General features: G+C 39.6%; 1 protein-coding gene across 2 annotated transcripts in view; it reads left to right on the forward strand.

Moving 5' to 3' along the window:
* spg21 (SPG21 abhydrolase domain containing, maspardin) overlaps window positions 1–25,428 on the forward strand; it is a 57,153-nt gene that overhangs the window by 29,844 nt on the left and 1,881 nt on the right. The window contains exons 4-8 of one of the 2 annotated variants that reach the window (XM_034581567.1): window positions 13,241–13,321; window positions 15,831–15,976; window positions 16,061–16,169; window positions 21,331–21,438; window positions 21,521–21,697. In XM_034581567.1, coding sequence (XP_034437458.1) covers window positions 13,241–13,321; window positions 15,831–15,976; window positions 16,061–16,169; window positions 21,331–21,438; window positions 21,521–21,697 — 621 coding nt within the window. The remainder of the gene's footprint in view (window positions 1–13,240; window positions 13,322–15,830; window positions 15,977–16,060; window positions 16,170–21,330; window positions 21,439–21,520; window positions 21,698–25,428) is intronic. The other variant, XM_034581568.1, reaches the window with a different exon arrangement.

The following is a 25,428-nucleotide window of genomic DNA, read 5'->3' on the forward strand; positions in this document are numbered from 1 at the left end:
TCACATGAATGCAATTAAAACAAGGGCACGTTGCTCCATGACCAATGAAAAGCTACACGAGTGTCTCAGGGTTGCCCTTACTACTTATGAGCCAAACTAAGTTGAAATTGCCAAATCAAGGCAATGTAATTTCTCTCACTGAGTCAAACAGGCTCAAAACAACAGAGGTCTGATAAGTAAGGTAGTTGTGTAGTAGTAAAATACCCTGACTGAGGCATGTGATGCTATCAAACTGAAAATGCACAGACTACAAATCTGTTTTATGGTTCAGCAGGCTCCCTTTTGGTTTGTCTGGAGTTTTAGTTTTTACCTTTAACAAATATGGACATGAACCTGCTATACGCACCTTATTTTTGGCTTGTTTATGATAATATCATGAGTTGGCCCATTTTTTGTTAATCTGGTGGATGCTGTTTTACCAGATTCATCTGGCTGTTTGTGTTTATGGACCTGCAAAGCACCTTATTTCTGCTTGGAAATGTTGTTGAAGGCTTATTTACTATTATTGTGATGGATACTGTTTCAAGATGTTCAGTTTACATTATGCATTTTGGGATATGGACCTGCTGTAACTACCTAATTTCTGCTTGGAATTGTTTTTGATAGTTTCCTGAACAGGCTCATTTATTGTTAATCTGATATCTGAATACTATTGTACTATTTTCAAATTGTTAACTACATTTGTGGATATGGACATGTCAGAAAAACACTGTCTCATTTTTTGTTTATGTTTGGAATGGAATGACAGTCTGTAACTGATTATATAAAGTGAAAGAAAAGAGATGCGTGTGTGACTGTTTACCTGTGGAAATATACATTACATTACATTACTAAAATTTTTAGCCATTAATTGATCAATATTCTGTGCGGCCCTCACAACCCCCGTGATTTTCTTATTTGGCCCACTTGCTGCTGAAGTTGAATAGCCCTGCTCTAGAATATTCACCCCTCATCTTCCCTCTACCTGGAGATTAAAGGACCACCAAAAAACACACTTTTCCCTCACTTTACCTTTTTTATTGGACCCTAACTCCCCTCTCCAACAACCACCCACACACACACACAATCCCTCTTTACTAATCAAATTATGAACTGAATGGAATATCATATACAAACAGTTTTCTGAACACACTCCCACCACACAATCTTGCACTTCATCTGAACTTGGACGGTTAATTTCTCTTATTTGGAAATGATTTTGTTTGCTATTGATTAATGGATATTTTGGTGAATATGAGTTCTTTGTCTGTTTATTAATCATACCTCTTTGATTTGATTGTTAACTTGATTGAATAATTCAATGGAATATATATTGATTAACAGAATTGATTGCTTGTGTTTTCCTTTTCTTTGATGCCTTTTGTAGTTAGGTAAATAAGCTATCCAGGTTAACTCTCTTACCGGGATCTATTAATTTGACAGGTGAAGAAGCACTGTCTGGCACCCAACTCTTTTATTTTTTTGTCACTTTAGAAAACCTACACTACAACCTTATCTTTGCTGTGTTGAGATCCTGATCGTGACGTCCATTTGATATGGAATTTTTCTGGAAACTGTCGAAAGCAGAACTCAGACAGCAGCTGATGTCTTATGCAGAAGATTTTCAAGGAGACCAGAGGGTGGAACAATATACAAACGCTAACAAAGTGACAAGCAATTGTCACCCCCAGGTCTCAAGAGGTCTCCCACAGCATTCCCACATATCTCCCTCTACTTGCGTCACCCATTCTAACTCACATTGTGTCCTTACGTCTTGCCACTGGTGAAATATGCAAAAGAGTTGAAGTTGGTGAGAGTTGAAGTTGTTGCATCTGAATTAGATATGAAAGTCCCTAAGCCTAACACACTACAATGTAGTTAGTCCACCCACCCCTACTGCTTGCTGCTCTTGACTACCCCACTGGAACAGACCAACAGTGAAAACTGCAGAAGGAAAAGAGATGTATGTATTACATTTGAAATACATATTTTTTTAAGTAAATATTTTGTATTCAAATGATTATCTACATACCCAAGCACCATTCAGTGTAATTGAAATGTCAGATATTGAATGGTTGAAAACATTGATTTCAGGTTCAGAAGACTATACAAAAGGTATGCCAGAAGATATTATGCCCTGATCACTGAAAAAACCTATGCATACATCTAAGAGCTGCAAGCAGGAGTTTTGGATCACAGAAACACAAGTGGAGTTGGGATGCTTTGTAATAGGAGCCTTCGTCCAGATGACCCCAGAGGGCTTGGTCTGGTACCCCCCCAGACCTGCACCATCCACATCAGAACTGGTGCAGACACAAGTCAGGAGAGGTCTAGGTAAATTAGTTTTTGCCTTTCTTGTGTCATATAAACCCTGTAAGTCATACTAGCATTGCTTTTACAAAACTTGATAAAAATTAAGATTAATATATTAATGAGGATTGCAACTGTTTTCAACAGGACCTCTATTCCTTTCAGCTGGCGATGTGGAATGATCCAGATGGGAGGTTACAATGCGTCCGTGAAAAGCATAGCTGAATCATGGTGCCTCGGAGGCACACCAACTTGTGTAAATAAATCTGTTTACGTATAAAATATATATATACAAAATAAATACAGCAAATCAGTTTATTATTGCACTTTTCATTCCAGTGTAAACTTAATTGAACAAGTAGGAATTATGGGCAATATGAATATATTCATAAAAAGATTTAATTGCAAAGTAAATGTGTAAAAATAGTAATAGAAATACAATAATAAAGAAAATATGACAGAAATACTAATTATAATAGTAATGATAATCATAATGATATTCCTTTACCCCCCATTTTATCCACTTATGTTTTATTGCTTGCCTTGATGCATTTTGTCCTGGTGTGTGAATACTTGTGGTACTGTATGAAAATTCCAGAGGGTCTGGAAGAAAACTCACAGACTAGGTATGAAATCTGTGCACTGTCCTTGTAGATCAGGGAACTTATCCATTATCCTCCAAACCCAGCAGCTGGGGATGTCAAGACGATTTCCTTGGCCTAAAGACCCATGTTGCCAATAAATAAAATGCAGATATGCTGCACAACAGTACTCCCTGTTGTCACCCTCCCCAAGCTCTCTAATATGGCCTAATACCGTAACACCCACCCTGTACTGCCTGGGAACATCAAGACAGTACTGGAACAAGTGCAATGGTATTCACACAGTTGTCAGCATTTCCTCTCCCGGTCTGTGGGTATGTTCCTACAGTTGCCACAAGTACACTATGGTACCCCTGGCACACCAGCTGAAAGGTAGGTCCCCATGCCTGCTCAGATGAATCATCAAGTCAGATCCCTGTGCTCTTCCAGACGCATCTCCTGAATAAGTCTCTTGCTAAAGTTAGCTCGCATTAGTATTCAAACAGCTACCTAACGTTATTAATAAAGCGCTGCCACAATGGGGCAGCGCTTTATTACATTCAAGAAAAGAACAAAACAAAAACACTTGTTATCATCAATAATCATTCACTGTTTACCCCGGTTTAGTTCTCCTTTAACGCAGTTAAGTATTCTTTAATGTAGTTCAGTCTTTAACTTTCACAAAAAAAAAATATATATATAACGTGGTAAACTCTATTAATCTCTAAATAAACCGTTTGATACATTACTCACGGAGCAGGGATCAGTTTCTTGAGTTTCTTGGTACAGCTAGTGTCTTTTCTTCATCTACTTTCATCTCAGCTGCACACACCACATGGTCAAGGAAGGTGACGCAAGATTTGAAGAAGTGACACTTCTTCATATTGGCATTCAATATCGATTCGAAATGGCGTCATTCACACCATGTTTTTAGCCTAAATGTCCATGTTGACATTTGCATGCACACACAAACACACACACAAGCTCTCGCCCAAGGGTATGTGTGGAATGCACAGTGGCATCGCTAGTTCCGGTAGCGGACATTTAGGCTAAAAACATGGTGTAAAAGACACCGTTTTGAGTCGAATTTGATTGCGGGGGCTTACGAACACTTGGATGAAACCACGGGAGCAGTATGGAGGCATTTTCAGATTTTTTTCTGTTTGATTACGTTTGAAAAAGGGGTCCCCAGTTACTTCAATTGTCATGGATTTGGCTGCAACGCTGTTTACCCCTGAAACTCCAAAACTGTTTTATATGGACTTTAAAACTTCACCCTTCCCCCAATTGGCATAGTGGTGAGTAGATGAGTGAATTTAAATTTTTCTGTTAACTATCCCTCTCCTATGTCGCCATAACCAGACGACAGAAACAATCTTTGATAAAAAATTATTTAATATGTATCTGTTAACAAGGTTTTTTTTTTTTTTATGAACATTCCTGTAGCCAGCCACCAGGGGACAATCAAGATACTTTGACTTCACTTTTCGGGAGCCATCATGCCATCCATCTTTATATACAGTTTATGGTGCAGCCATTTAAACACACCACAATTAGATTTTCATTGGTCAATTTTTTTAATTTTATATATTATTCATTCATCATCATATCTTATCATTATTATTATCATCTAATTTTAGTCCTTTTTGGTTATTGTATTGTCTTTAGTCATGGAGAACGAGGTTCTTAGTAACCACATTGTCACTAGTTTTCACTAACAATTACTCCACAATGCAGTATGGAAGAAGTCCAGAGTAAAAGATACAATTTTTGCTGTTCATAATTTTAATAATTTAAATTAAAAAAAGGTTTACACTCTCCAATGTTCAGAAAAATTTTCTTTATTCTGTCCATTGCTGCAGCAGCTGGAGATGCTCTGACTCCCAAATGAGCTGATTCAGCTCCTTCCCAGCTCACTATAAGCCCAGTCTGCTCTGATTGGCCAGAAGGTGTAGTCTCTTGTGATTGTCAATCAATCAAATTTTATTTGTATAGCCCATATTCACAAATCACAATTTGTCTCATAGGGCTTTAACAAGGTGTGACATCCTCTGCCCTTAACCCTCAACAAGAGTAAGGAAAAACTACTAAAAAACCTTTTAACAGGGTAAAAAGAACGTAGAAACCTCAGAGAGAGCCACATGTGAGGGATCCCTCTCCCAGGACGGCCAGAAGTGCAATAGATGTCAAGTGTAAAGGAGAACATCAGAAAGATAAGGGTATTTGCAGCATTGATTAGAATAAACATTTTGAAGCATAACTGAAGGTCAATGAATTGATGGATTATTGTCAGTAATGGTCGAGTATCTGAGGAGAAATACTATATATCAGGCAGTCCTGCTGTAATCATAGTCCATGGTCAGCAGCCACCACGATCATGATCCACCATCAAGATCGGATGCCACTATAGTCCACAGTCATTGTCGCCTGCCGCCATCAGGATCCACCATCAGCTGCCACCTCGATCGTGGTCCACCACCATTATCAGATGCCAACACGATACAGGAGCCGCCATTATTATCACGATCAGCCAGCACGATACAGAATCCGCCATACAGGATCCACCATTACGATCACGATCTCTGATACGTGATCCACTATCATAATCCACGATGTGGAGCGGCTCTAACTATAAGATTTATCGTAAAGGAATGTTTTAAGCCTACTCTTAAACATACAGATGGTGTCTGCCTCCCGAACTGAAAGTGGGAGATGATTCCATAGGAGAGGAGCTTGATAGCTGAAAGCTCTGGCTCCTACTCTACTTTTAGAGACTGTAGGGACGACAAGTAAGCCTGAATTCTGGGAGCGCAGTGCTCTAGTGGGTTGATATGGCACTATCAGCTCTTTGAGGTATAATGGTGCCATATTATTAAGGGCCTTGAAGGTGAGGAGGAGAATTTCTATTCTAGATTTAACCGGAAGCCAGTGTAGCGAAGCTAATACAGGAGAAATATGGTCTCTTTTCTTGATTCTTGTCAGGACACGTGCTGCAGCATTTTGGACAAGCTGCAGAGTCTTTAACGACTTACTGCTGGAGCCTGATAATAAGGAATTACAATAATCAAGTCTGGATGTAACAAAGGCGTGGACTAGTTTTTCTGCATCTATTACGCAAGTGGAAGAAGGCGGTCCTAGAAATTTGTTTTAAGTGTGAATTAAAGGACAAATCAGGATTGAAGATCACTCCCAAGTTCCTGACTGTTTCATTGGAAGCAAGGGCAATGTCGTGTAGCGCAGCTATATCATGAGATAATGTATCTCTAAGGTGTTTAGGGCCAAGTATTAGAACCTCTGTTTTATCTGAGTTTAATAAGAGAAAATTGCGGGTCATCCAGGTTTTTATGTCCTTGAGACATGCTTGGAGTTTAGTTAATTGATTACATTGTTCAGGTTTTATTGACAAGTATAACTGGGTGTCATCCGCATAGCAGTGGAAATTTACCAAGTGTGTCCTGATAATGTTTCCTAGTGGAAGCATATATAATGAGAATATAATTGGGCCGAGCACAGAGCCCTGTGGAACACCGTGGTTAACTTTGGTGTGCACAGATGACTCATCATTAATTTGCACGAATTAGAATCGATCTGAAAAATATGATTTAAACCAGTTTAGGGCGGTTCCTTTAATGCTAATTAACTGTTCTAGCCTCTGTAATAAAATGTGATGGTCAATAGTGTTGAATGCTGCACTAAGATCTAACAGAAGGAGGACAGACACAAATCCCTGATCTGAAGCTATTAGAAGGTCATTAGTGACTTTTGCCAAGGCTGTCTCCGTGCTGTGATTGGCTCTAAACCCCGACTGAAAGTCTTCATATACATTACTTTCCTGGAGAAACTCGCACAGCTGATTGGCTATAACTTTTTCAAGGATTTTAGACAGGAAGAGGAGGTTGGATATTGGTATGTAGTTGGCTAAAACCTCCGGGTCCAGGGTGGGTTTTTGAGATGGGTTTGATTACAGCAATTTTAAAGGACTGTGGTACATATCCTGATGATAATGACAGATTGATTGTGTTCACTAATGTACTATCAATTAGGGGCAGAATTTCTTTGTCATTTTGTAGGAATGGGATCTAAGATACAAGTTGTTGGTTTAGAACATGAGATTATTTTGGTCAGCTGATCAAGTGTGATCAGAGAGAAGCTGTCTAAATAATTGGTAAGATTCTCAGCAGTTTCTGAGATTTCTATTCTTGATAGGGTATTAGTGCAAACTGAGGGCAGGAGATGGTTGATTTTATTTCTAATAGTTCGAATTTTATCATTAAAGAAGGTCATAAAGATATTGCTATTTAGGGATCGAGGAATACTGGGTTCGATGGAGCTGTGACTCTCTGTCAGCCTGGCTACAGTGCTGAAGAGAAACCTGGGGTTGTTTTTATTTGTTTCTATTAATGTGGAGTAGTAGGCAGCTCTTGCTTTGTGGAGGGCCTTCTTATATGCTTTAACACTATTTTTCCAGGCTAGGAGATTTTCAACACGGTTGCTGGAGCGCCACTTCCTTCCTAGTTTTCTTGACGCTTGTTTTAATTCATGTGTCTTGGAATTATACCAAGGAGCTAATTTACTATGTTTTACACGTTTCTTTTTTAGAGGCGTTATTGAGTCTAATGTTAATCGTAATGACTTTACAGAGCTATCGACAAGATGGTCAATCTCAGTGGCGCTAGGGTTTTTAAAGAATTTCTTGGTTATATCTACGGATAATACGGGTTCAATATAATTGGAATTATTTCCTTAAATTTAGCTACAGCACTATCAGGTAGACATCTAGAAAGGGAGTTTTTTATTAGTTGCATATATATTCTGATAATGAAAAATCAAAGGTTATTAAATTATGGTCTGATACAATTGGATTACGTGGAAGTACTATTAGATATTCAATTTTGACACCGTATGATAATACAAGGTCAAGTGTGTGGTTACAACAATGAGTAGGTTGGTGTACACACTGACTGAAACCAATTGAGTCTAGTACTGAAATAAATGCTACGCTAAGGCTATCATTATTATTTTCAACATGAATATTAAAGTCACCGACAATAATAATTTTATCGTTTTTTAGGACTAGGTTTGATAAAAACTCCTAAACTACAGCAAATATGATTGGTTGTTGGTATTTCTTGGATGGGTGTGGAAGATTAAGAACAAGACTTTCAAATGAGTTGTAGCTTAGTTTAGGTTTAGGATTAATTGATAGACTGGAGTTAAAAATAGCAGCAACTCCACCTCCTCGGCCAAATTCTCTGGGAACGTGTGAATTTATATGACTGGGGGGGAGTAGATTCATTTGGGCTGACATATTCATCAGGATGCAGCCAGGTCTCAGTGAGGGACAATAAATCTATTTTTTGATCTGAGACTAGTTCATTTACTAAAATAGCCTTTGATGACAGTGATCTTATGTCTAAAAGTCCACATTTAAAAGTCTTGTTGTTGCAGAGGTTGTGTTCATTTTTATTAGTTTTTTGTGTAGAATTCTCCCTCTGTTATTGTTTGATTTACATCACTTAATGGGACGGTGGACAGACACAATCTCTATTGGTTTGTGGTTGTGTGACTGATCCAGAGGGAGCGCAGAGAAGTGTGTAGCACTGCAGCTCTGTGTCCTGGTCCCAACTCTGGGTTGTCATTTTATAGACTGAGTAATATTCCTAGATAACAGAGCTGCTCCATCCCAAGTGGGATGACCGCCGTCTCTCCTAACAAGACCAGGTTTCCTCCAAAAAGTTTGCCAATTATCTACAAAGCCCACACCATTTACAGGACACCACCTCGAAAGCCAGCGGTTAAAAAAAAGATTTTGCGGTTCATAATTTAAATAAAAAAAGGTTTACACTCTAATGTTCAGAAAAAGTTTCTTTATTCTGTCCATTGCTGCAGCAGCTGGAGACCCTCTGACTCTCAAATGAGCTGATTCAGCTCCTTCCCAGCTCACTATAAGCCCAGTCTGCTCTGATTGGCCAGCAGGTGTAGTCTCATGTGATTGTCAACCGCTTCCATGGGTTATCGCAAGTTATTAGGCATGAGTGGAAGTCGGGTACAGGCTGGTGCCGGCTGAGCAGCCGAGCTTCTAAAGCTAAAAATACACATTGATAAACAACAATAGCGAATTTCGAACCGTACCAGTTTGACACTGACAGAAAGGAGACAGTAGTCCCGAAATACAACCAAGACTGGAGCAGGATGTTTCAGAGTGGTAAGTACCATTGTTACTGTGCAATATCTCTGCAGTTACATGCAATGGAGTAAAGCACAACTTTGTTGGTTTTATTAAATCACACTAATGTTGCTTGTGTTTGAAAACACTAGGAAAGTGATTGTGATTTGTGAGTTTGTTTGGATTCTTGACTTGAGCAATTTTACTGACAGTAGAGCAGATTTTTGTTGTAAATGTGAATTATACAGCAAAAAAATTGTATTACCAATTTGACCGCAAAACAAATGATTCTTGTTTGATCAATATTTGTCATAGGCAGTTACATCGCCTCTTGAGATTGTTGTATTTCCACAAAAAAGAGAATGTTTGTAATTTCTTCATATTTATTAACCGCATAGCCTTTTATACTCTTTTTCATTTTGTATACCATACCTGCCTATATACTTATGCCAGTCTAATATCCATGTTTTATGTATACATTTATTTCAATATCTTTTGACAGTAATCCTTAAATATAATGTTCACCCTTGTGCACTCATTCTGTGCCTCTGCACATTAAGAACTTTTCTCTACAAACAATATTTGCATAGTTAAAGTTGTATATTATTTGCATATTCTCTGTATTTAAATTCTTATTCTAACAACTTTTTTATTCACTTGTCTATCTCAGTCTCACTATCTACTGCTGTAACAACTCAATTTCCCGAAATGTGATCAATAAAGACTTATCTTAATACTTACATATGTGATGAGATACAACTGCAAAAATTTAAACAGCAATTATTTCATTATAACACAGGATGAGTTGAACTAATGAACAAATAAGAAATTGTTTTCCTCAAAATATCTTCTTCTAAATATCTTTATTTTTTCAAGTGTAAGAAAATACAGGCATATATATACAAAAATATATCGGAAGGAAAGTTTTTATTAGCAACTGTCTTATTCTTTTTCCAGGCACCTCTGAAACCTCGCCTTCCACAGATTTTTCAACAGGTGCTGGGGGTATTTGTGTTGTCCTTCGGATCAGCCAGGAGTTTCTTGATCCGGTTGGCCAGTATGTTTTCTTCCTACTGCCCCTTGATTGAAGTGCCACTTGTGGAAACAACTTCCTCCTTTGAGGGTCTGTAACATTAGGATACCAGATTCATGGGGATGGCTATTTTTTTCAACTCCTCTACGTAATCTATAAAATATTTTATTCAAAGAATCATATTCTTGTGCTTTTCTGAATCAACCTATTATTTACTTTCACTTAAAATTATGCTCAAAATTATTTTTTTCAAGTTGTAGTAGTTAAAAAAAACTGTAAAAGCAACAATAAAAAAGTGTGTACAACTTTCTATATGTGGGCCCTCTTTTCCTACTTGCAGAACACAACTCTGTAGACTTGTTGTCCTGTGGATGTTTTTGATTGCTTGCAGTCTGCATTTTCATTGTAACGAACTATAAGATATTATAAAATAGATTATGAAGTATATTGCATGCACACCATTCCCATGAATGGGAAAACATTCTTTGGTGCGAAGTGAGAATCAGGCTGTGGAACGCCTCTAGCGAGGATGTTTTATGGTGGTGGCTCAGCTTCTCTACACCCTTGAGGACTCTCTTCATGTTCAGGATGTTCTCCACTCTGCGCAGTGCTACTGAATCTTGAGTAACATTAAAATCAACAGAATCTGTAAACTTATTCAATGTATGGAGAGCCCGTGGAGATGGTGGGAAGCGCTTGACTTGCAGTGTGCAGCGTCTATGATAGAGACACAGAGAGGAGCAGTTCATTACTGACCGAGACGCTAAAAACTGTAAAAAAATTGCTTTTCACAGCCCAAACGTGTATAGAAAGACCCCAAATGACCAACTGTAAGTGGAATTGGTGGAGCTTGCATGGCTCCCTGGGTGTCTGGTCCTGATTTAGTAGTGCTGTCGCCTGGCTGTGTGCCCAAATCAGAAAGACTTGTTTATCTTTATTTATCGCAAGTCATATCATCATCGCAATATTTAACAAGGTTATCGCATATTGTATGTTTTCCTATTATCATGCAGCCCTAGTATGTAATGTTATTTAGAATCATAAATCTGGTTTCATTCTACAAGGTTTCATTGTAAAGTGGCACTACAGTTGATTGAACTTAACAAACACGCTTCACAATAACATTAGCCGAGGGCTAATCGCAGTGCAAAGGTAAATTTACAGATTTTACAGTCATAAATCCCCCTCCACACTGTTCAATATTCTGAGATCAATCGCCATATTTCCCCACAAGATCATGCTAAAGTGGCCCTACAGCTGATTAAAGTAAGCAACTAGGGCCGCGAAGCAGCACTGTGCGGGCCAGAGTACTTTTAAACTTGGGATCTGATGCGGCGAGTAAAAAAAAAACAATGAGTAAATATTGTCATAAGGAGCTGTTCAGGCTTGGACTATGATCATGTGACAAAATTTTGGTGGTGATTGGACAACGCACAGTGGAGTTATGACAATATCGTCTCCTTTGGCGAAGGATGAACCTTTGCCACACCTCAATCTTTACACGGTTTGAGGAAATGTCACAGTTCTGACCATAGTCGTATGACTTGTCTGAGCTCATTTGAGCTGTATATTGTAAAGCAGTCAGGAGCAGTTCATTAAAGTATAAAACATGTCACTTCCTTTCACCACCAGGTGGCGCTGTAACAACGAGTCAATATTAACATATATATCTGATCAGGGCGGGACTGTGAATGTGTGAAAGAGGTTTGAGGCTGATTGGACAATGCACAGAGGAGTTATAACAAATCCCTCTTTTTTGGCGAATCATCAAATTTTTATGCCACGGCACACCGTGTGTCAGTCTGAAGCTTTTAACAACTTTTAATCTCCATAGAGTTGAGATGACACTCACTCAATTTAAAGTTGATCTGATGAAAGCTCTAGGAGGAGTTTGTTCAAATACAACATGTGTAAATGGTCAAAAATGACCACTTAATTCAAATTGGCCGACTTCCTCTATGTTCTAGCATATCGATCCAAGTGGGTTTTTTGTTTGTTATGTAATGACACACGTCCCTACCGACTAATGTAGATGTCAGTAAATCGTGGTGCCGGGGCTGCACTTTAGGGGGAGCTATTCAGTTATTTGGCCACGCCCATTCCTTAAAACCATATGAATGTCTTCAGGGGGGGGGGGGCTGTTGTTACAACAATGAAGTTTGAGGGATATTGAACAAAGTAAACTGAAGTTACAGCAATTTTGTGTATCATGGCGACACGTTGAAATTCGACGCCACGCCTCTAACATGGTGTTAAACGAAAACTCACAGTTTCCATATGACTGCATCATCAATGCCTTGAGACCTTTCTGACATGGTTGCGGTCAATGGACGAGGAGGGGTACACCGACGTGTAAGACGTGCAAAAAACAAGACATTTCCTGTTGCCACAAGGGGGCACTTTGATTTTAGGTCATGATTTCTGTTTAAATGTCATAAGGCCGAGACTCTTGTCATACATGTCAAGTTTGGAGTGGATTGGACCTTGTATGTCCGAGATACAACAACCTTGTGTTTGGATGGCGAGAAATCAATATTTGACGCCACGCCACGGTCACACCGTGTGACAAAAACTCACAATTTGACCTAATTTGAATCTCCATGTTGTTGAGATGACAACCACATAATTTGAAGTTGATCTGATGAAAGCTCAAGGAGGAGTTCGTTCTAATACAACATGTGTAAAACAGCCAAAATGGCCACTAAATCCAAAATGGCCGACTTACTCTTGTGTTTTTCATAATGCTCCAGGGACTTTTTTGTTCGTCTGGTCATGATACACTTGTGTACCGATTTTCGTGAAGATCTGTGAAACCTAACTTAGGGGCTTTTCCTTAGATGGGGCTTTTGAGCCATTTGGCGACGCCCATTTCAAATTATTACTATGAAAGTTACAGGGGCCACAATTTCAGTTATATGCCATGGAAAGGTCTGTAGTCTACATTTAGTCTACATTTTTACACCTGGCCAACCTCTTGCAGCATGGTTTTGTGGGCAGGTGAGCTGTGAAGAGAGGCGGTTACATGAGGTAACATCACCAGTTGAACCAGGATTACTTAACAAAATCAGGCTTATTTTCATGACATCAGTTACCATGTAAATAATCCACCAGAGTCATGTGACCTGACCAGTGTGAGTTTTACAAATTAACCAGTGTTAATTGTGTTTCCAGCTGCAGTATCCTGTCTACTGGGATCTCATGGAGTTCTGTGACGGCTTTAGGAGGCTTCTGGATCACCTGCAACTTGATAAAGTAAGAGTGCCTTTCTCTCTGTAAGCCAGCATTTATGTGTGTTTTTGTGTGTACATTAGAAGGTAAATTATACAATTAACCACATTCTCTACACAGGAATGATTTCATGAATCAAATAAAAAAACTTATCAACCAATACAAAATTAATCACACACATTCAGGGGTTTCACTGTCAGCGCTACAAACAAAATAAATGGAAAAACACTGCTGAGATTTCTCTACCACCCTGGAAGAGAAAACTATGGTGGCTCTGAGGGTCACAACAATTATTGGGATTGCTCTGATTATTATTCGGGCAGGTGCAGCAACAGCTGCGAGGACCCTTTTGGTATTGCTCTGATTTTTATTAGGGCCCAAGCAGCAACAGCTGCGAGGACCCTATTGGGATTGCTCCGTATCTCCGTAATCTTAGTCCCTACTCCCCTGACTGACGGTTTCACACAAAGAAAACAAAGAAAAGCGGTCTAACGAAACTAAACTGTCTTTCATAAAAGAACAAAATACATACAGTCCGCCACCCATAAGAGCTAGTGAATTAGATATCTTATATAAACATATTACCAATCTCTTTCTATGTAGCAATTCTCTATATTGTTATTGATGTGTAGAAATTACAAATAGAAAATAACAATTTCTGGCTCTAACACGATGTTTAATTGGGATTGAGTTTGGGGCTCCAACCCTAACCCTTAACCAACTGGGGAAGAGAAATCTATGGTCTAGCGCAGTCCTCAAACAAATCAATCTTTTTCAAAAACAATAAGTCCGATCTGTGAAATAAAAACACTGTGAGGATCCCAAGACGTTGCCTAACACAGTGGTTCCCAAACTGAAGAAATGTCCTCCTCATTCAAACACTTATCGTTGGAGGTGAAAACCAGTGGCGGCTGGTGATAAAATGTATTGGGGGGGCGCAGTGTTGGGGGGGACAAGCAAACATAAGCTAAACGACTTTGGCAACTTTCATGCCGTTTGCATTTTTCAAAGATATTTTTTAGGTCTTGCCCCCTCGTCATCATCCACAGTAGCTCCGTGCTGACAATTTGAAACAGCAACAAGGGGAAGCAATAAAAGGCATTACTTACACCACATCCAGTTTGCCAACTCTATCTCATAACAAGAGTAGGAGAAGCCCTGGGTGTGAGCTCGTCCTCATCACTTGCCGGCTGCTGAATCTGTAAATCGGGTTGGTCCAGTCCAAGCTCCTTTATCCTCTTTTCTTGTGAAAGGGTGTTTTTGTAAAGAAATTACTGGATTTGCCGCAGTTCCCCTTAAAGTCGCCATATCTTAGCCAGTCAGCTTGTAGCGGAAGTTACTCAGTGACAGCGGATGTACCTGAGACGGCATTGAGGGTCGACAAATCACATTAGATTAAAGAAATTGAAAAACTATACCAATTCACTGTAAATTAAAGTGGGAGTGGAAAATCTGCAATAACCAATTTAAGAGCAGCCTCAGGTCCTCTGGTTGCCGAAAGTTTAAGGAAGCAAACTATTATTATATAATTTACTTATGTTTAACATGTTTAAATTGCGTTTTTTTTCTCAGGATGTAAAGGGGGCCACATCTGGTGAACTGTAAATCACCCTTCGAGGCTTCTTTTCCTATTTTATTGTTTGCTATCTAACTTCCTACATTGATTTGAAAGTCTAAACTGTCCAAAAAAAGAGGTTTACATTGCAAATAAGCCGAACCATGGTTCAGTTTGATCTGGACCAAGATCACCTATTTAGGTTGGTCTAAATTTTGGTGTGTTGGTCTGGACCATAGTCCAAGGTTGGTATGAAAATCCCTGTGCCCCACACTGGCTGTGGAAGGGCTGCGGAACGGTTTGCTTTTCCTGACAATTTTTTCCACGTTTGGCGTGTGATTCACAGCAGAATACACAGTGAAAATTAACTTTCACTACAGTTTCACAAAATAAAAGCACTCCAGTGTTTCTGAATCAATCCAGTCATAGTCTCTATCTTGCTCTCTCTATCGCCCACTCTCTCTCACACACTTCATCACTTGTAGCTCAAACAACCTCAGGTAATGTGGAGGTAAACTGTCCTAAAGAAAAGTAGTACAAATAGATAATAAAGGTGTAACAAAAATGTGACGTGTAACATTAAACAATTACATTAAACATTACATTCTTTTGTGCCAATAGTGGAATTTATTTAAAAACAATGCACATAGAGGCTCACCGTCCATTAGGGTGACACATGTGATGGGCCCAACCCTGGCTTGGCTGTAAGTCTTCTAAATATTGGGCCATAAATTCTGTGGGTCACAAACTCTCACATCCAGGCTTCACCTGGAACGTGTTTACAAACCTTCATACATTTTGCTCAAAGATTTCACTGTAGTAGAAAGCACATCATAAGCTTGAGGGCTAGTTAGCTGGTCTTAATGCTCCTTAGCCAAGTGCTCCAGGTACAAAATACTCCCACCTTGACTCTTTCAAATAATGATAAATGTGTGTCTGGTGATGATAACAACCCTCTCCTGTCATTTGAACTTCAAGGTCCATCTTTTCGGGGCGTCCTTAGGAGGATTCTTGGCTCAGAAGTTTACAGAGTACACACACAAGTCTCCCCGAGTACACTCACTGATCCTGTGTAATTCATTCAGCGACACCTCCATCTTTAACCAGATGTGGACAGCTAACAGGTGGTGCTTGATGACTATTTCACACAGATTGCTTCTGCATGTTTAGATTCGTCATTAATGTTTTATTTCCACATTCCTCCTCAGCTTTTGGTTGATGCCAGCTTTCATGTTGAAGAAGATTGTGCTGGGGAATTTTGCTAAAGGACCTGTGGATCCTAAAATGGCAGATGCAATTGACTTCATGGTTGACAGGGTAAGTGGAAATTAATGTCGTTTTAAACTACTGTGTCGCTACAGTTTGCAGAAACATTAAGCTACATATTAGCATAACCCATGGAAAATGATATTCAATCAGAACTGCAGAATATTTAATGTGGGCAAACATGCCTCTGATTCAGGCTGCTTCAAGCTTTCATGTATCCTCATTAGAAGTATGTGTTAATGTGTATGGTGTTGTGATTATTATACCTTAAGCGTGACATCATTAAATGGTGTGCCTTTGGGCATTCAATAAATTTGGTTATCAGAAAGATATTTAATATTAATATTAAAAATATTTATATTAAATAATAACTTAAATTGACCACCCTTCAAAGGAAGGGAAAAGATAGCCAATTTATAGATTAAGTCTACACCATGTGTCTGAGATCACATGTGTGTGTTAAGTTTTGGGAGATGAGTCTGTGAGGTGTTGGTGCCAGGTTAGAGAAAGTAGTTTGTTGCATGCAAAGAAAGACTGTGAAGAGCATAACATAACTAACATTAGCTTTTAAACACCTTACTTCCAAAATATCACAGCAACAGAAATCAAACTTACAAACATCACATGAATAGAATTGAACAGTTTTGCTTAGCCTAGTGTAATTATTAGGCCCAGTTGTGTTACCCGTCCATAAAAATGGGGAAATGTCCTTTTTGAAGTCTAGTGAAGTGGTCTTGGTGGTTTGTGGCTCCTGTTGTGGTTCTGCTGGCAAGAGGTTGTCGAAGCAGCTCGTGATGAAGTTCTTAGGCAGGCTCTCGTGTCGCTGCCTTTTTGAAGGTTTTAGCAGTCTGCTCCAGGCAGGCCTGCTTGAAGGTTGGTAGAGCTTGGGTAGGGAGGAAGTTTCCCTGGCTGGGTGAGCTGGAGAGCTACACCTCTCCTCCAGGAGAAGTGAGTAGAAAGAGAGAGAAGAGAGGGAACTGGGCTTATATTGGCCTTGTGACCTCATGGATCATGGGGCCCAGAGTGACCAATGGTGGTAGAAAGTTGTGTCCAAATAACAATGAGAGAATGATACCTGTTGAGGAAAAGCAGTAAAAACCTTGGACATGGAGTCCCCCATCGCAGATGTGGTCCCCCCTATTCTGAGCTCCTCTGATGCTGTAAGGGCTGAGGTGGGCATCACCCAATAGTGGCTGTGGCATCTAATTTATGGCTAAAACATTCATATTTAGAGATTTCCTTCTATTTAAAACACACACTGTAGTGACTATCGATTCGATTCAAATGTTCCAACATAGTCACTTGCATAGGTGAAAAAGAATGTTCTTGACGCATATCCAGTGAGTGAATGTCCAAACAATTCCATAACTTTGGGTGATGTTCCCGTTTATTGCAGACTGATGTTACAGACCCAAATAATTACCATGATGAGATGAACGCGAAGTGATCAAGATGCTTCGTTGTTTTAACAGAGTTACTAGATTTGTATTTGCTGGTTTCGATTACGCTCACGTTTACATTTACGGTAAACACCGTATGTTCCCCGCCACCTATGCTCTGATTTCTTCCTGTTCAACTATGACCTTTAAACACCTGACCCACATCACCTGACCCGTGTTACCTCAGAATCAGCTTTATTGGGCTCAATGTACAGAAATAGACAAATAACAGGACAACCAAGCTGAACAAGGTTCAGCAAACATTTACCTATGTACAAGTAGAAATATATATATATATATATATATATATATATATATATATATATATATATATATATATATATATATATATATATATATATATATATATATATATATATATATATATATATATAAAAATAAGACACAACAGAAATGACAATAATTTGCATATATACATATGTGTGTATATATATACACCTTTGCATATGTCCCTGGGGAGTCAAGTTCATACTACCATCTAGTGGTCAAAATGTTAATCTACAAACATATACACTATTACATACACTATTTACATACACTTCACATTTCATTAGAGGCTACTTAATACTCCACTCAATACTCCAAAATACGCCACGTCCTTGTTTGGCTGTTCCGATTGCTGCTGTTGGGATGTGACAGAGAAGAATGAATAAAGGCTCAGGTTTATTAGGTCAGTGGGTTAGAGAGGCCTCACACATACCTCATATTATCATCCTTATTAACAGTAAATGTATTGTGGTGACTGCCTGCTCCCGGTACATGGCCATGAACCAGCGGCGTATTTCTCTCGCTGTATTGGACCCCACGTTGGGCACCACTGTGGCAGATGATGTTGCCACCGGGGTCTCCCAACAACAGCCAGAGACAAACCATTCGCTTTTTAACATGCTTTATGTTATGTGGCCATAAAATCTGTTATAGGAAACTTTCACCTTTAATCTGTCAGATATTTTCATGACAACTCCTTTGCCTGGTTGATCATTGGAAAAGAGGGGAGAGAAGAGAGAGAAATAGGGGGGAGGGGGAGAGAGAGGAGATAGAGACCTGGAAGAGTTATGTACCATTATGTTTCAGCTCTGACAGACTAGTTGTTATAATGAAAACAATAATAGTGGTAATTATGAATGAGCAGGCCCTTGCCATGTGACATTGGGAAGGATGTTAGTGCGTCCCATTCCTGGTTATTCCATTGAAATTTGAAACAAAGGGACTACTTCCAGTTTACAGAAGGTAGCATTTATGTAGTGTCTCTCATTGTACATGTCAAGTTTGAGGCAGATTTGAGCATGTGCAGTGACGTTACAACCAATCCTGTTTGTTGGCATTTCATCAAAGGTCATGCCATCGCCGTTCAAAGTAAAGGCTTAAGTGTCACAACATGGCGTCACCAGTGTCTCAAGGCTTCCCTGACCAATTGTGAGGTGGATCAAATGAAAAAGCTAGGCGTAGCATGTCAAAGTATAAAACATGGTACTTCCTGTCACAGCTAGGGCACGCTGTGACTATTGTTGTATATTTGCAGAAAGATGTATTCAAGGTGGGACCTTTATCACACATGCAGAGTTTGACAGTGATTGGAGCAAAAACATGTAAGTTACAGCTACTTGAAGTTGCATGGCAAGATATCGAATTTCTCCGCCATGCCATGGACACACCCCTCATGAAAACTGACAAGTTTCATTGAGTGAAATCATCAACTTTTTTAGGCTGTCATGACCAAATTTCACATGCATCGGGTAAACGGAGTGGGAAGAGGATTTTTTTGTGGGTTTTGCCATGATTCACATTCCTCTAGAAACATTAAAACTCAGGTGTAAGATAATTTTCTCTGTGTATTCTGCTGTGAACCACAATGTTTATCTTTCTATGTCACAAATGTATTTCCAACACTTCCAAAGTAGTAAAAGCACTCCAGCGTTTTACTTTCTGAATCCATTCATTTGTTCTAACGGGGCTTCGATTGTTATGGCACAACCAGAAGATGCACGTCTTCATACTGTAGTGTCCTGCTGTTAATTTTAGTCCATAATTTGACTTATATTGAAGGAAAAGGCAGTAGATATACCAGCCACTCCTCTGCCAGTAGCAAACACACTGCCAGTGTGAACAACAGACAACCGACACACAGCTGGTCTGCGGCGCAACCACAGAGTTGCTGGGATCGACAGAGAAGTTGGCAACTACTGCTCTAGGCCAGGGGTCGGCAACCCGCATGCGGCTCTTCAGCCCCTCTGCAGTGGCTCCCTATACAGTGTTCTGCATGTCGCGCATATTTTGCGCGAACGGTGAACTTAACGAATCAGTTTTCATACGATGAACGTGAGTGAACGTCACGATGACCGTGAGTGAACGTCACGTTCACGTTCATTTTTTAAATCGTCATCGTATCAGGCCATCATGAAATACCAGGAGTGGGGGAGTGGGCGGGCGGGCGTGCGTGCGTGCGTGCGTGCGTGCATGTGTGCTCCCAGACAGCACACACAGGCCCCGGGGGCTCCGCCCACTCGCTCAGAGAGACACACACCCAGTGAGATCAGAGCTCGTTCACGTGAAGCGGCTGGTCAGGGACTTACCGGCTGCTTCTTAACAGTGGAAACAGTGAAAACACAGAGTTTCTCTGGTCACAGCTGCTCAGAGATCAGAGCCGCAGCTTCTTGATCAGAGCAGAAGCTGCAGTTGGTTTGTACCGAGCTTCAGTTTCTGTGTCCACCTCCAGTCTGGCCGTCTCTCACTTTTTGTTTTAATATTTCGTCAACTAAAATATATCTTTTTAAGCTATTAGACTGCAGCTATATGTTTGTATTTATTTCAAAATAGGGTACTTTTTATTTTATACATTTTCCACATATATGGGGAGGACTCAAATAGGCCTGCATAGTTCTGTGTTTAATTTATTTCAAAGTAGGCCTACACATGCCAATGTATTTTGTTCTCCTCTTCATAAGAGTTTGGTGTTTTCCTTTGTTGTAACAGGTAAAAAAAAAGCAATAAAATGTCAACAGTTTTCTTTATTGTCGTTCTATAATTTCATAAATGCTGATGAAAAAGAGAAGTGCTCAGTGCATGATGGGAGTTCTCTCAGCAGTCTAGGCCTACAGCAGCATAACTAAGGGATGGTTAGCATAACTAAGGGACTCTATGTTTTATATATAAAATGTCATCCCAGTGAGGGCAAGCAGCAAAAGGTCTGCACTGTTAGAAAGCAGGACGTGTACACACATTTCCAGGTGAAATTGGTACACCATTTGCGGCTTCGGTGTGCATATACTTTTTGTATGAATCCTAAGCACTGTTTTATAAATGAGGCTCCCGTTCAGGCAATTTGAGTGCAACAAACATTCCACATAAGGCAAGGTGTATGTATTTATCATCCACAAGTGGTGATCATCAAATACGAGTGAATGAACTGAATTTAGCTTTTAATGTAAATTATATTGTCTAACTATTTCATAGATTATATTTAGGTGAAAGGATGTAGCAGCTTCTCGCAATGTAGTCATCAGTGAGTCTTTTAGTGAGTTGGAGGACACAGACGTCATCACCTGGATGCACCTGAGTGGGTTCAGTTTTACAGTGAAAGAGAAAAAAAGAGAAAAAAGCTGTGAAGTCATGACTTAGAAGGCTGAATTGGCTTATACATACAAGTTGACATATACATACATAAAAACATGTTTGACTGCATTTAGATTATTTTGTAAACCCATCACACTTCAGGATCTCTCTCTTTCTCTCTGTCTCGGTGTGTGTTGTAGTTGGAGAGTCTGAACCAAAGTGAGTTAGCATCACGGCTAACACTCAACTGTCAAAACTCTTATGTGGAGCCTCACAAAATAAAAGAAGTTGCCGTCACCATTATAGATGTAAGTAAAATGAAGTACAAGTTCAGGTCTGTTTCTACAACTATAACCTGATTTATACTTTTTCTCTGTGAATGTTGTTCAGGTGTTTGATCAGAGCGCTCTGTCTCTGGAGGCCAAGGAGGAGATGTATAAACTGTATCCCAATGCCAGACGAGCTCATCTGAAAACGGGAGGAAACTTCCCGTACCTGTGTAGGAGCGCCGAGGTCAACCTCTACATACAGGTCGAGTCAATTCCCTTCAACATACAAGTTGAGACAGTTCCTCTATACATATATTTCCTTTATCATAAAAATATATCAGGATGCTTGGTGTTTTATTTAAAGAATTAAAGAAATACATGTGAATGCAGCCCATTTTCAGCAGTAGTCGATTCAGCAGGGTGATATATTTTTTTCCGTCTTAAATCCCATGTTTAGATCCAAAGTTGTGACACTTCTGTACAAAACTGGGACTCAGATGCAGAAGGAAGCAATAAAACTTTACTTTAATAATCCAGACGTCATACACGGGAAGGCAGTCAGAGAAGCAACCAAATCCATTCAGGGAAAAAGCACAAAATCCAAAGTCCGTAATCCAGGCAGAGTCAAAAACCAGGCAAGCAAACACAAGGAAATTAAGACTTGAGAGCATGTGCACATGAAGGAGACGATGACAATCTGGCAGAGGGTGAGTGGAAACACAGGGTATAAATAGGGCAAGCTTAATTACAAACAAGGTACAGGTGTGTGGGGAAACCTACAGGAAGTAAAACAAGAACCGTGACGACAAAATAAAACAGGAAGTGAACACAATAGAAAACAAACTGAACAGATTATCACAAAAGTAACAGTGAATGCATTTACTAACCAAAACTGTGTGTCTACATAGCCTCATTCGGGTTTGAGGCCTGAAGGGCCAGAACCCTACTGTTTTTACTGCGGTTTGTTATTAGGTTTGTGGCCTGAATTTTTCCAATTATTCAGTGTCTGCCGCCTCGGCGCAAATTCCCGTGAGATGGAATGAGCTAGAAACACGAAACTTGGCACAATAAGTGGAATTTGTGTTCATCAACTTTCTGTGAAACATTAGCTCAATCGGCCTCATGATGGCGCTGTAATTAGGCATCAAAAAGACAAATTTTGGCAAGCTACGCCCCTCACACCCTAAGTCCAATTGACTTAAAAGTCCAGCTTAATGCGTTCTACAAAAAAAGCCTCTTGGACCATAAAAGTCCAGAGTGATAATTTGTTTGCTAATTTGCATAAATTGAAAAACAATAATGTGAATCTTCCTTTTGGTATTTAATCTTATCAACACCAAACTTAGTAGACAGCATTGTGAGACTAACTTTCACATTTCAATTATACATGTGCAGGATTGGTAAAAAAAAAAGACTGTTATTTACCAAAAACTTTTTGTAAAGGGAAGAGCTTAACAGGACATTGGCCATAACTCATCAACATTTGGTCCAATCATCATCAAACTTTATATATAAGTTTGTATTGTGTCCGAAAACAGGCAGAGCAAAGCATGTCGAGTTTTGCCCATAGGGGGCGCTAAAATCTCCCAATATCTATAGCGCAATAGCCACAGAACCAAATTTCCCCAAATTTGGTAAGAATGATCTAGGGGCAACTAAGAATTAAATCCTAAAGTGCTGAATTGATTGGCAGAAGTGGGCGTGGCCTATCAAACGTTTGCATATTTTGCAGGATTTCTTCGACACATTTTAAGCTAGAAACATAAAAAATGGTACATCCATTGGGAATGATGTAAAATTAATGCCCAACAAATTTGCCACATGGTGGCGCTATTACATTTGACAGGCCACGCCCCTCACATAGTTTCTCCGATTGACTTGAAATTTCACTAACAAGTCCAGCTCAATGTCTTCTACAAAAAAGCCTCTTGGAGCATAACTGTCCGCCATAATGGATTTTAGCTAATTTGCATGAATTGAAAAACATCTACACTACCGTTCAAAAGTTTGGGGTCACTTAGAAATTTCCTTATTTTTCAAAGAAAAGCACTGTTTTTTTCAATGAAGATAACATTAAATTAATCAGAAATACACTCTATACATTGTTAATGTGGTAAATGACTATTCTAGGTGGAAACGTCTGTTTTTTAATGAAATATCTACATAGGTGTATAGAGGCCCATTTCCAGCAACTATCACTCCAGTGTTCTAATGGTACATTGTGTTTGCTAATCGCCTTAGAAGACTAATGGATGATTAGAAAACCCTTGAAAACCCTTGTGCAATTATGTTAGCACAGCTGAAAACTGTTTTGCTGGTGAGAGAAGCTATAAAACTGGCCTTCCTTTGAGCTAGTTGAGTATCTGGAGCATCACATTTGTGGGTTCGATTATACTCTCAAAATGGCCAGAAAAAGAGAACTTTCATGTGAAACTCGCCAGTCTATTCTTGTTCTTAGAAATGAAGGCTATTCCATGCGAGAAATTGCGAAGAAACTGAAAATTTCCTACAACGGTGTGTACTACTCCCTTCAGAGAACAGCACAAACGGGCTCTAACCAGAGTAGAAAGAGAAGTGGGAGGCCCCGGTGCACAACTCAGCAAGAAGACAAGTATATTAGAGTCTCTAGTTTGAGAAATAGACGCCTCACAGGTCCTCAACTGGCAGCTTCTTTAAATGGTACCCGCAAAACGCCAGTGTCAACGTCTACAGTGAAGAGGCGACTCCGGGATGCTGGCCTTCTAGGCAGAGTGGCAAAGAAAAAACCATATCTGAGACTGGCCAATAAAAAGAAAAGATTGATATGGGCAAAAGAACACAGACATTGGACAGAGGAAGATTGGGAATAAGTGTTATGGACAGACGAATCAAAGTTTGAGGTGTTTGGATCACACAGAAGAACATTTGTGAGACGCAGAACAGGTGAAAAGATGCTGGAAGAGTGCCTGACGCCATCTGTCAAGCATGGTGGAGGTAATGTGATGGTCTGGGGCTGCTTTGGTGCTGGTAAAGTGGGAGATTTGTACAAGGTAAAAGGGATTTTAAATAAGGAAGGCTATCACTCCATTTTGCAACGCCATGCCATACCCTGTGGGCAGCGCTTGATTGGAGCCAATTTCCTCCTACAACAGGACAATGACCCAAAGCACACCTCCAAATTATGCAAGAACTATTTAGGGAAGAAGCAGGCAGCTGGTATGCTGTCTGTAATGGAGTGGCCAGCGCAGTCACCAGATCTCAACCCCATTGAGCTGTTGTGGGAGCAGCTTGACCGTATGGTACGCAAGAAGTGCCCATCAAGCCAATCCAACTTGTGGGAGGGGCTTCAGGAAGCGTGGGGTGACATTTCTACAGATTACCTCAACAAATTAACAGCTAGAATGCCAAAGGTCTGCAATGCTGTAATTGCTGCAAATGGAGCATTCTGTGACGAAAGCAAAGTTTGAAGAACAAAATTAATATTTCAAATAAAAATCATTATTTCTAACCTTGTCAATGTCTTGACTATATTTTCTATTCATTTTGCAACTCATTTGATAAATAAAAGTGAGTTTTCATGGAAAACACGAAATTGTCTGGGTGACCCCAAACTTTTGAACGGTAGTGTACATTCAGATTTTTTTTATCCAATCAACACCAAATTCAGTATAATGCATTGTGAGACTGAGATACACATTTCTATTATAATTGATCAGAAATAGTCAAAAAACAAGGCCGTTATCAACCATAAACTTTTCCCAAGGGCGGGGCTTACCAGAAATTGGCCATAACTCTTTAAATATTTGTGAAACTAATTATGTATCTTTATATCGTATTGTAGAATAGGCGTGTTGAAGCATTTTGAGTTTCACCCATACGGAGCACCAAAAATACAAAAAAAGTTCCTATTGAGCTGCTTCCTCCATTTGACCTTCTTCTTCTTCTTATTGAGCTGCTTACTGTAATTCAGCAGCTTTCTGTGGTCGACTGTGGCTGAGGGGGTAGAGTGATTGTCCTCTGACCAGATCGTCAAGGGGTTCATATCCCAGC

The sequence above is a fragment of the Hippoglossus hippoglossus genome, chromosome 3, assembly GCF_009819705.1.
Source record: "Hippoglossus hippoglossus isolate fHipHip1 chromosome 3, fHipHip1.pri, whole genome shotgun sequence".
Lineage (NCBI taxonomy): Eukaryota > Metazoa > Chordata > Actinopteri > Pleuronectiformes > Pleuronectidae > Hippoglossus > Hippoglossus hippoglossus.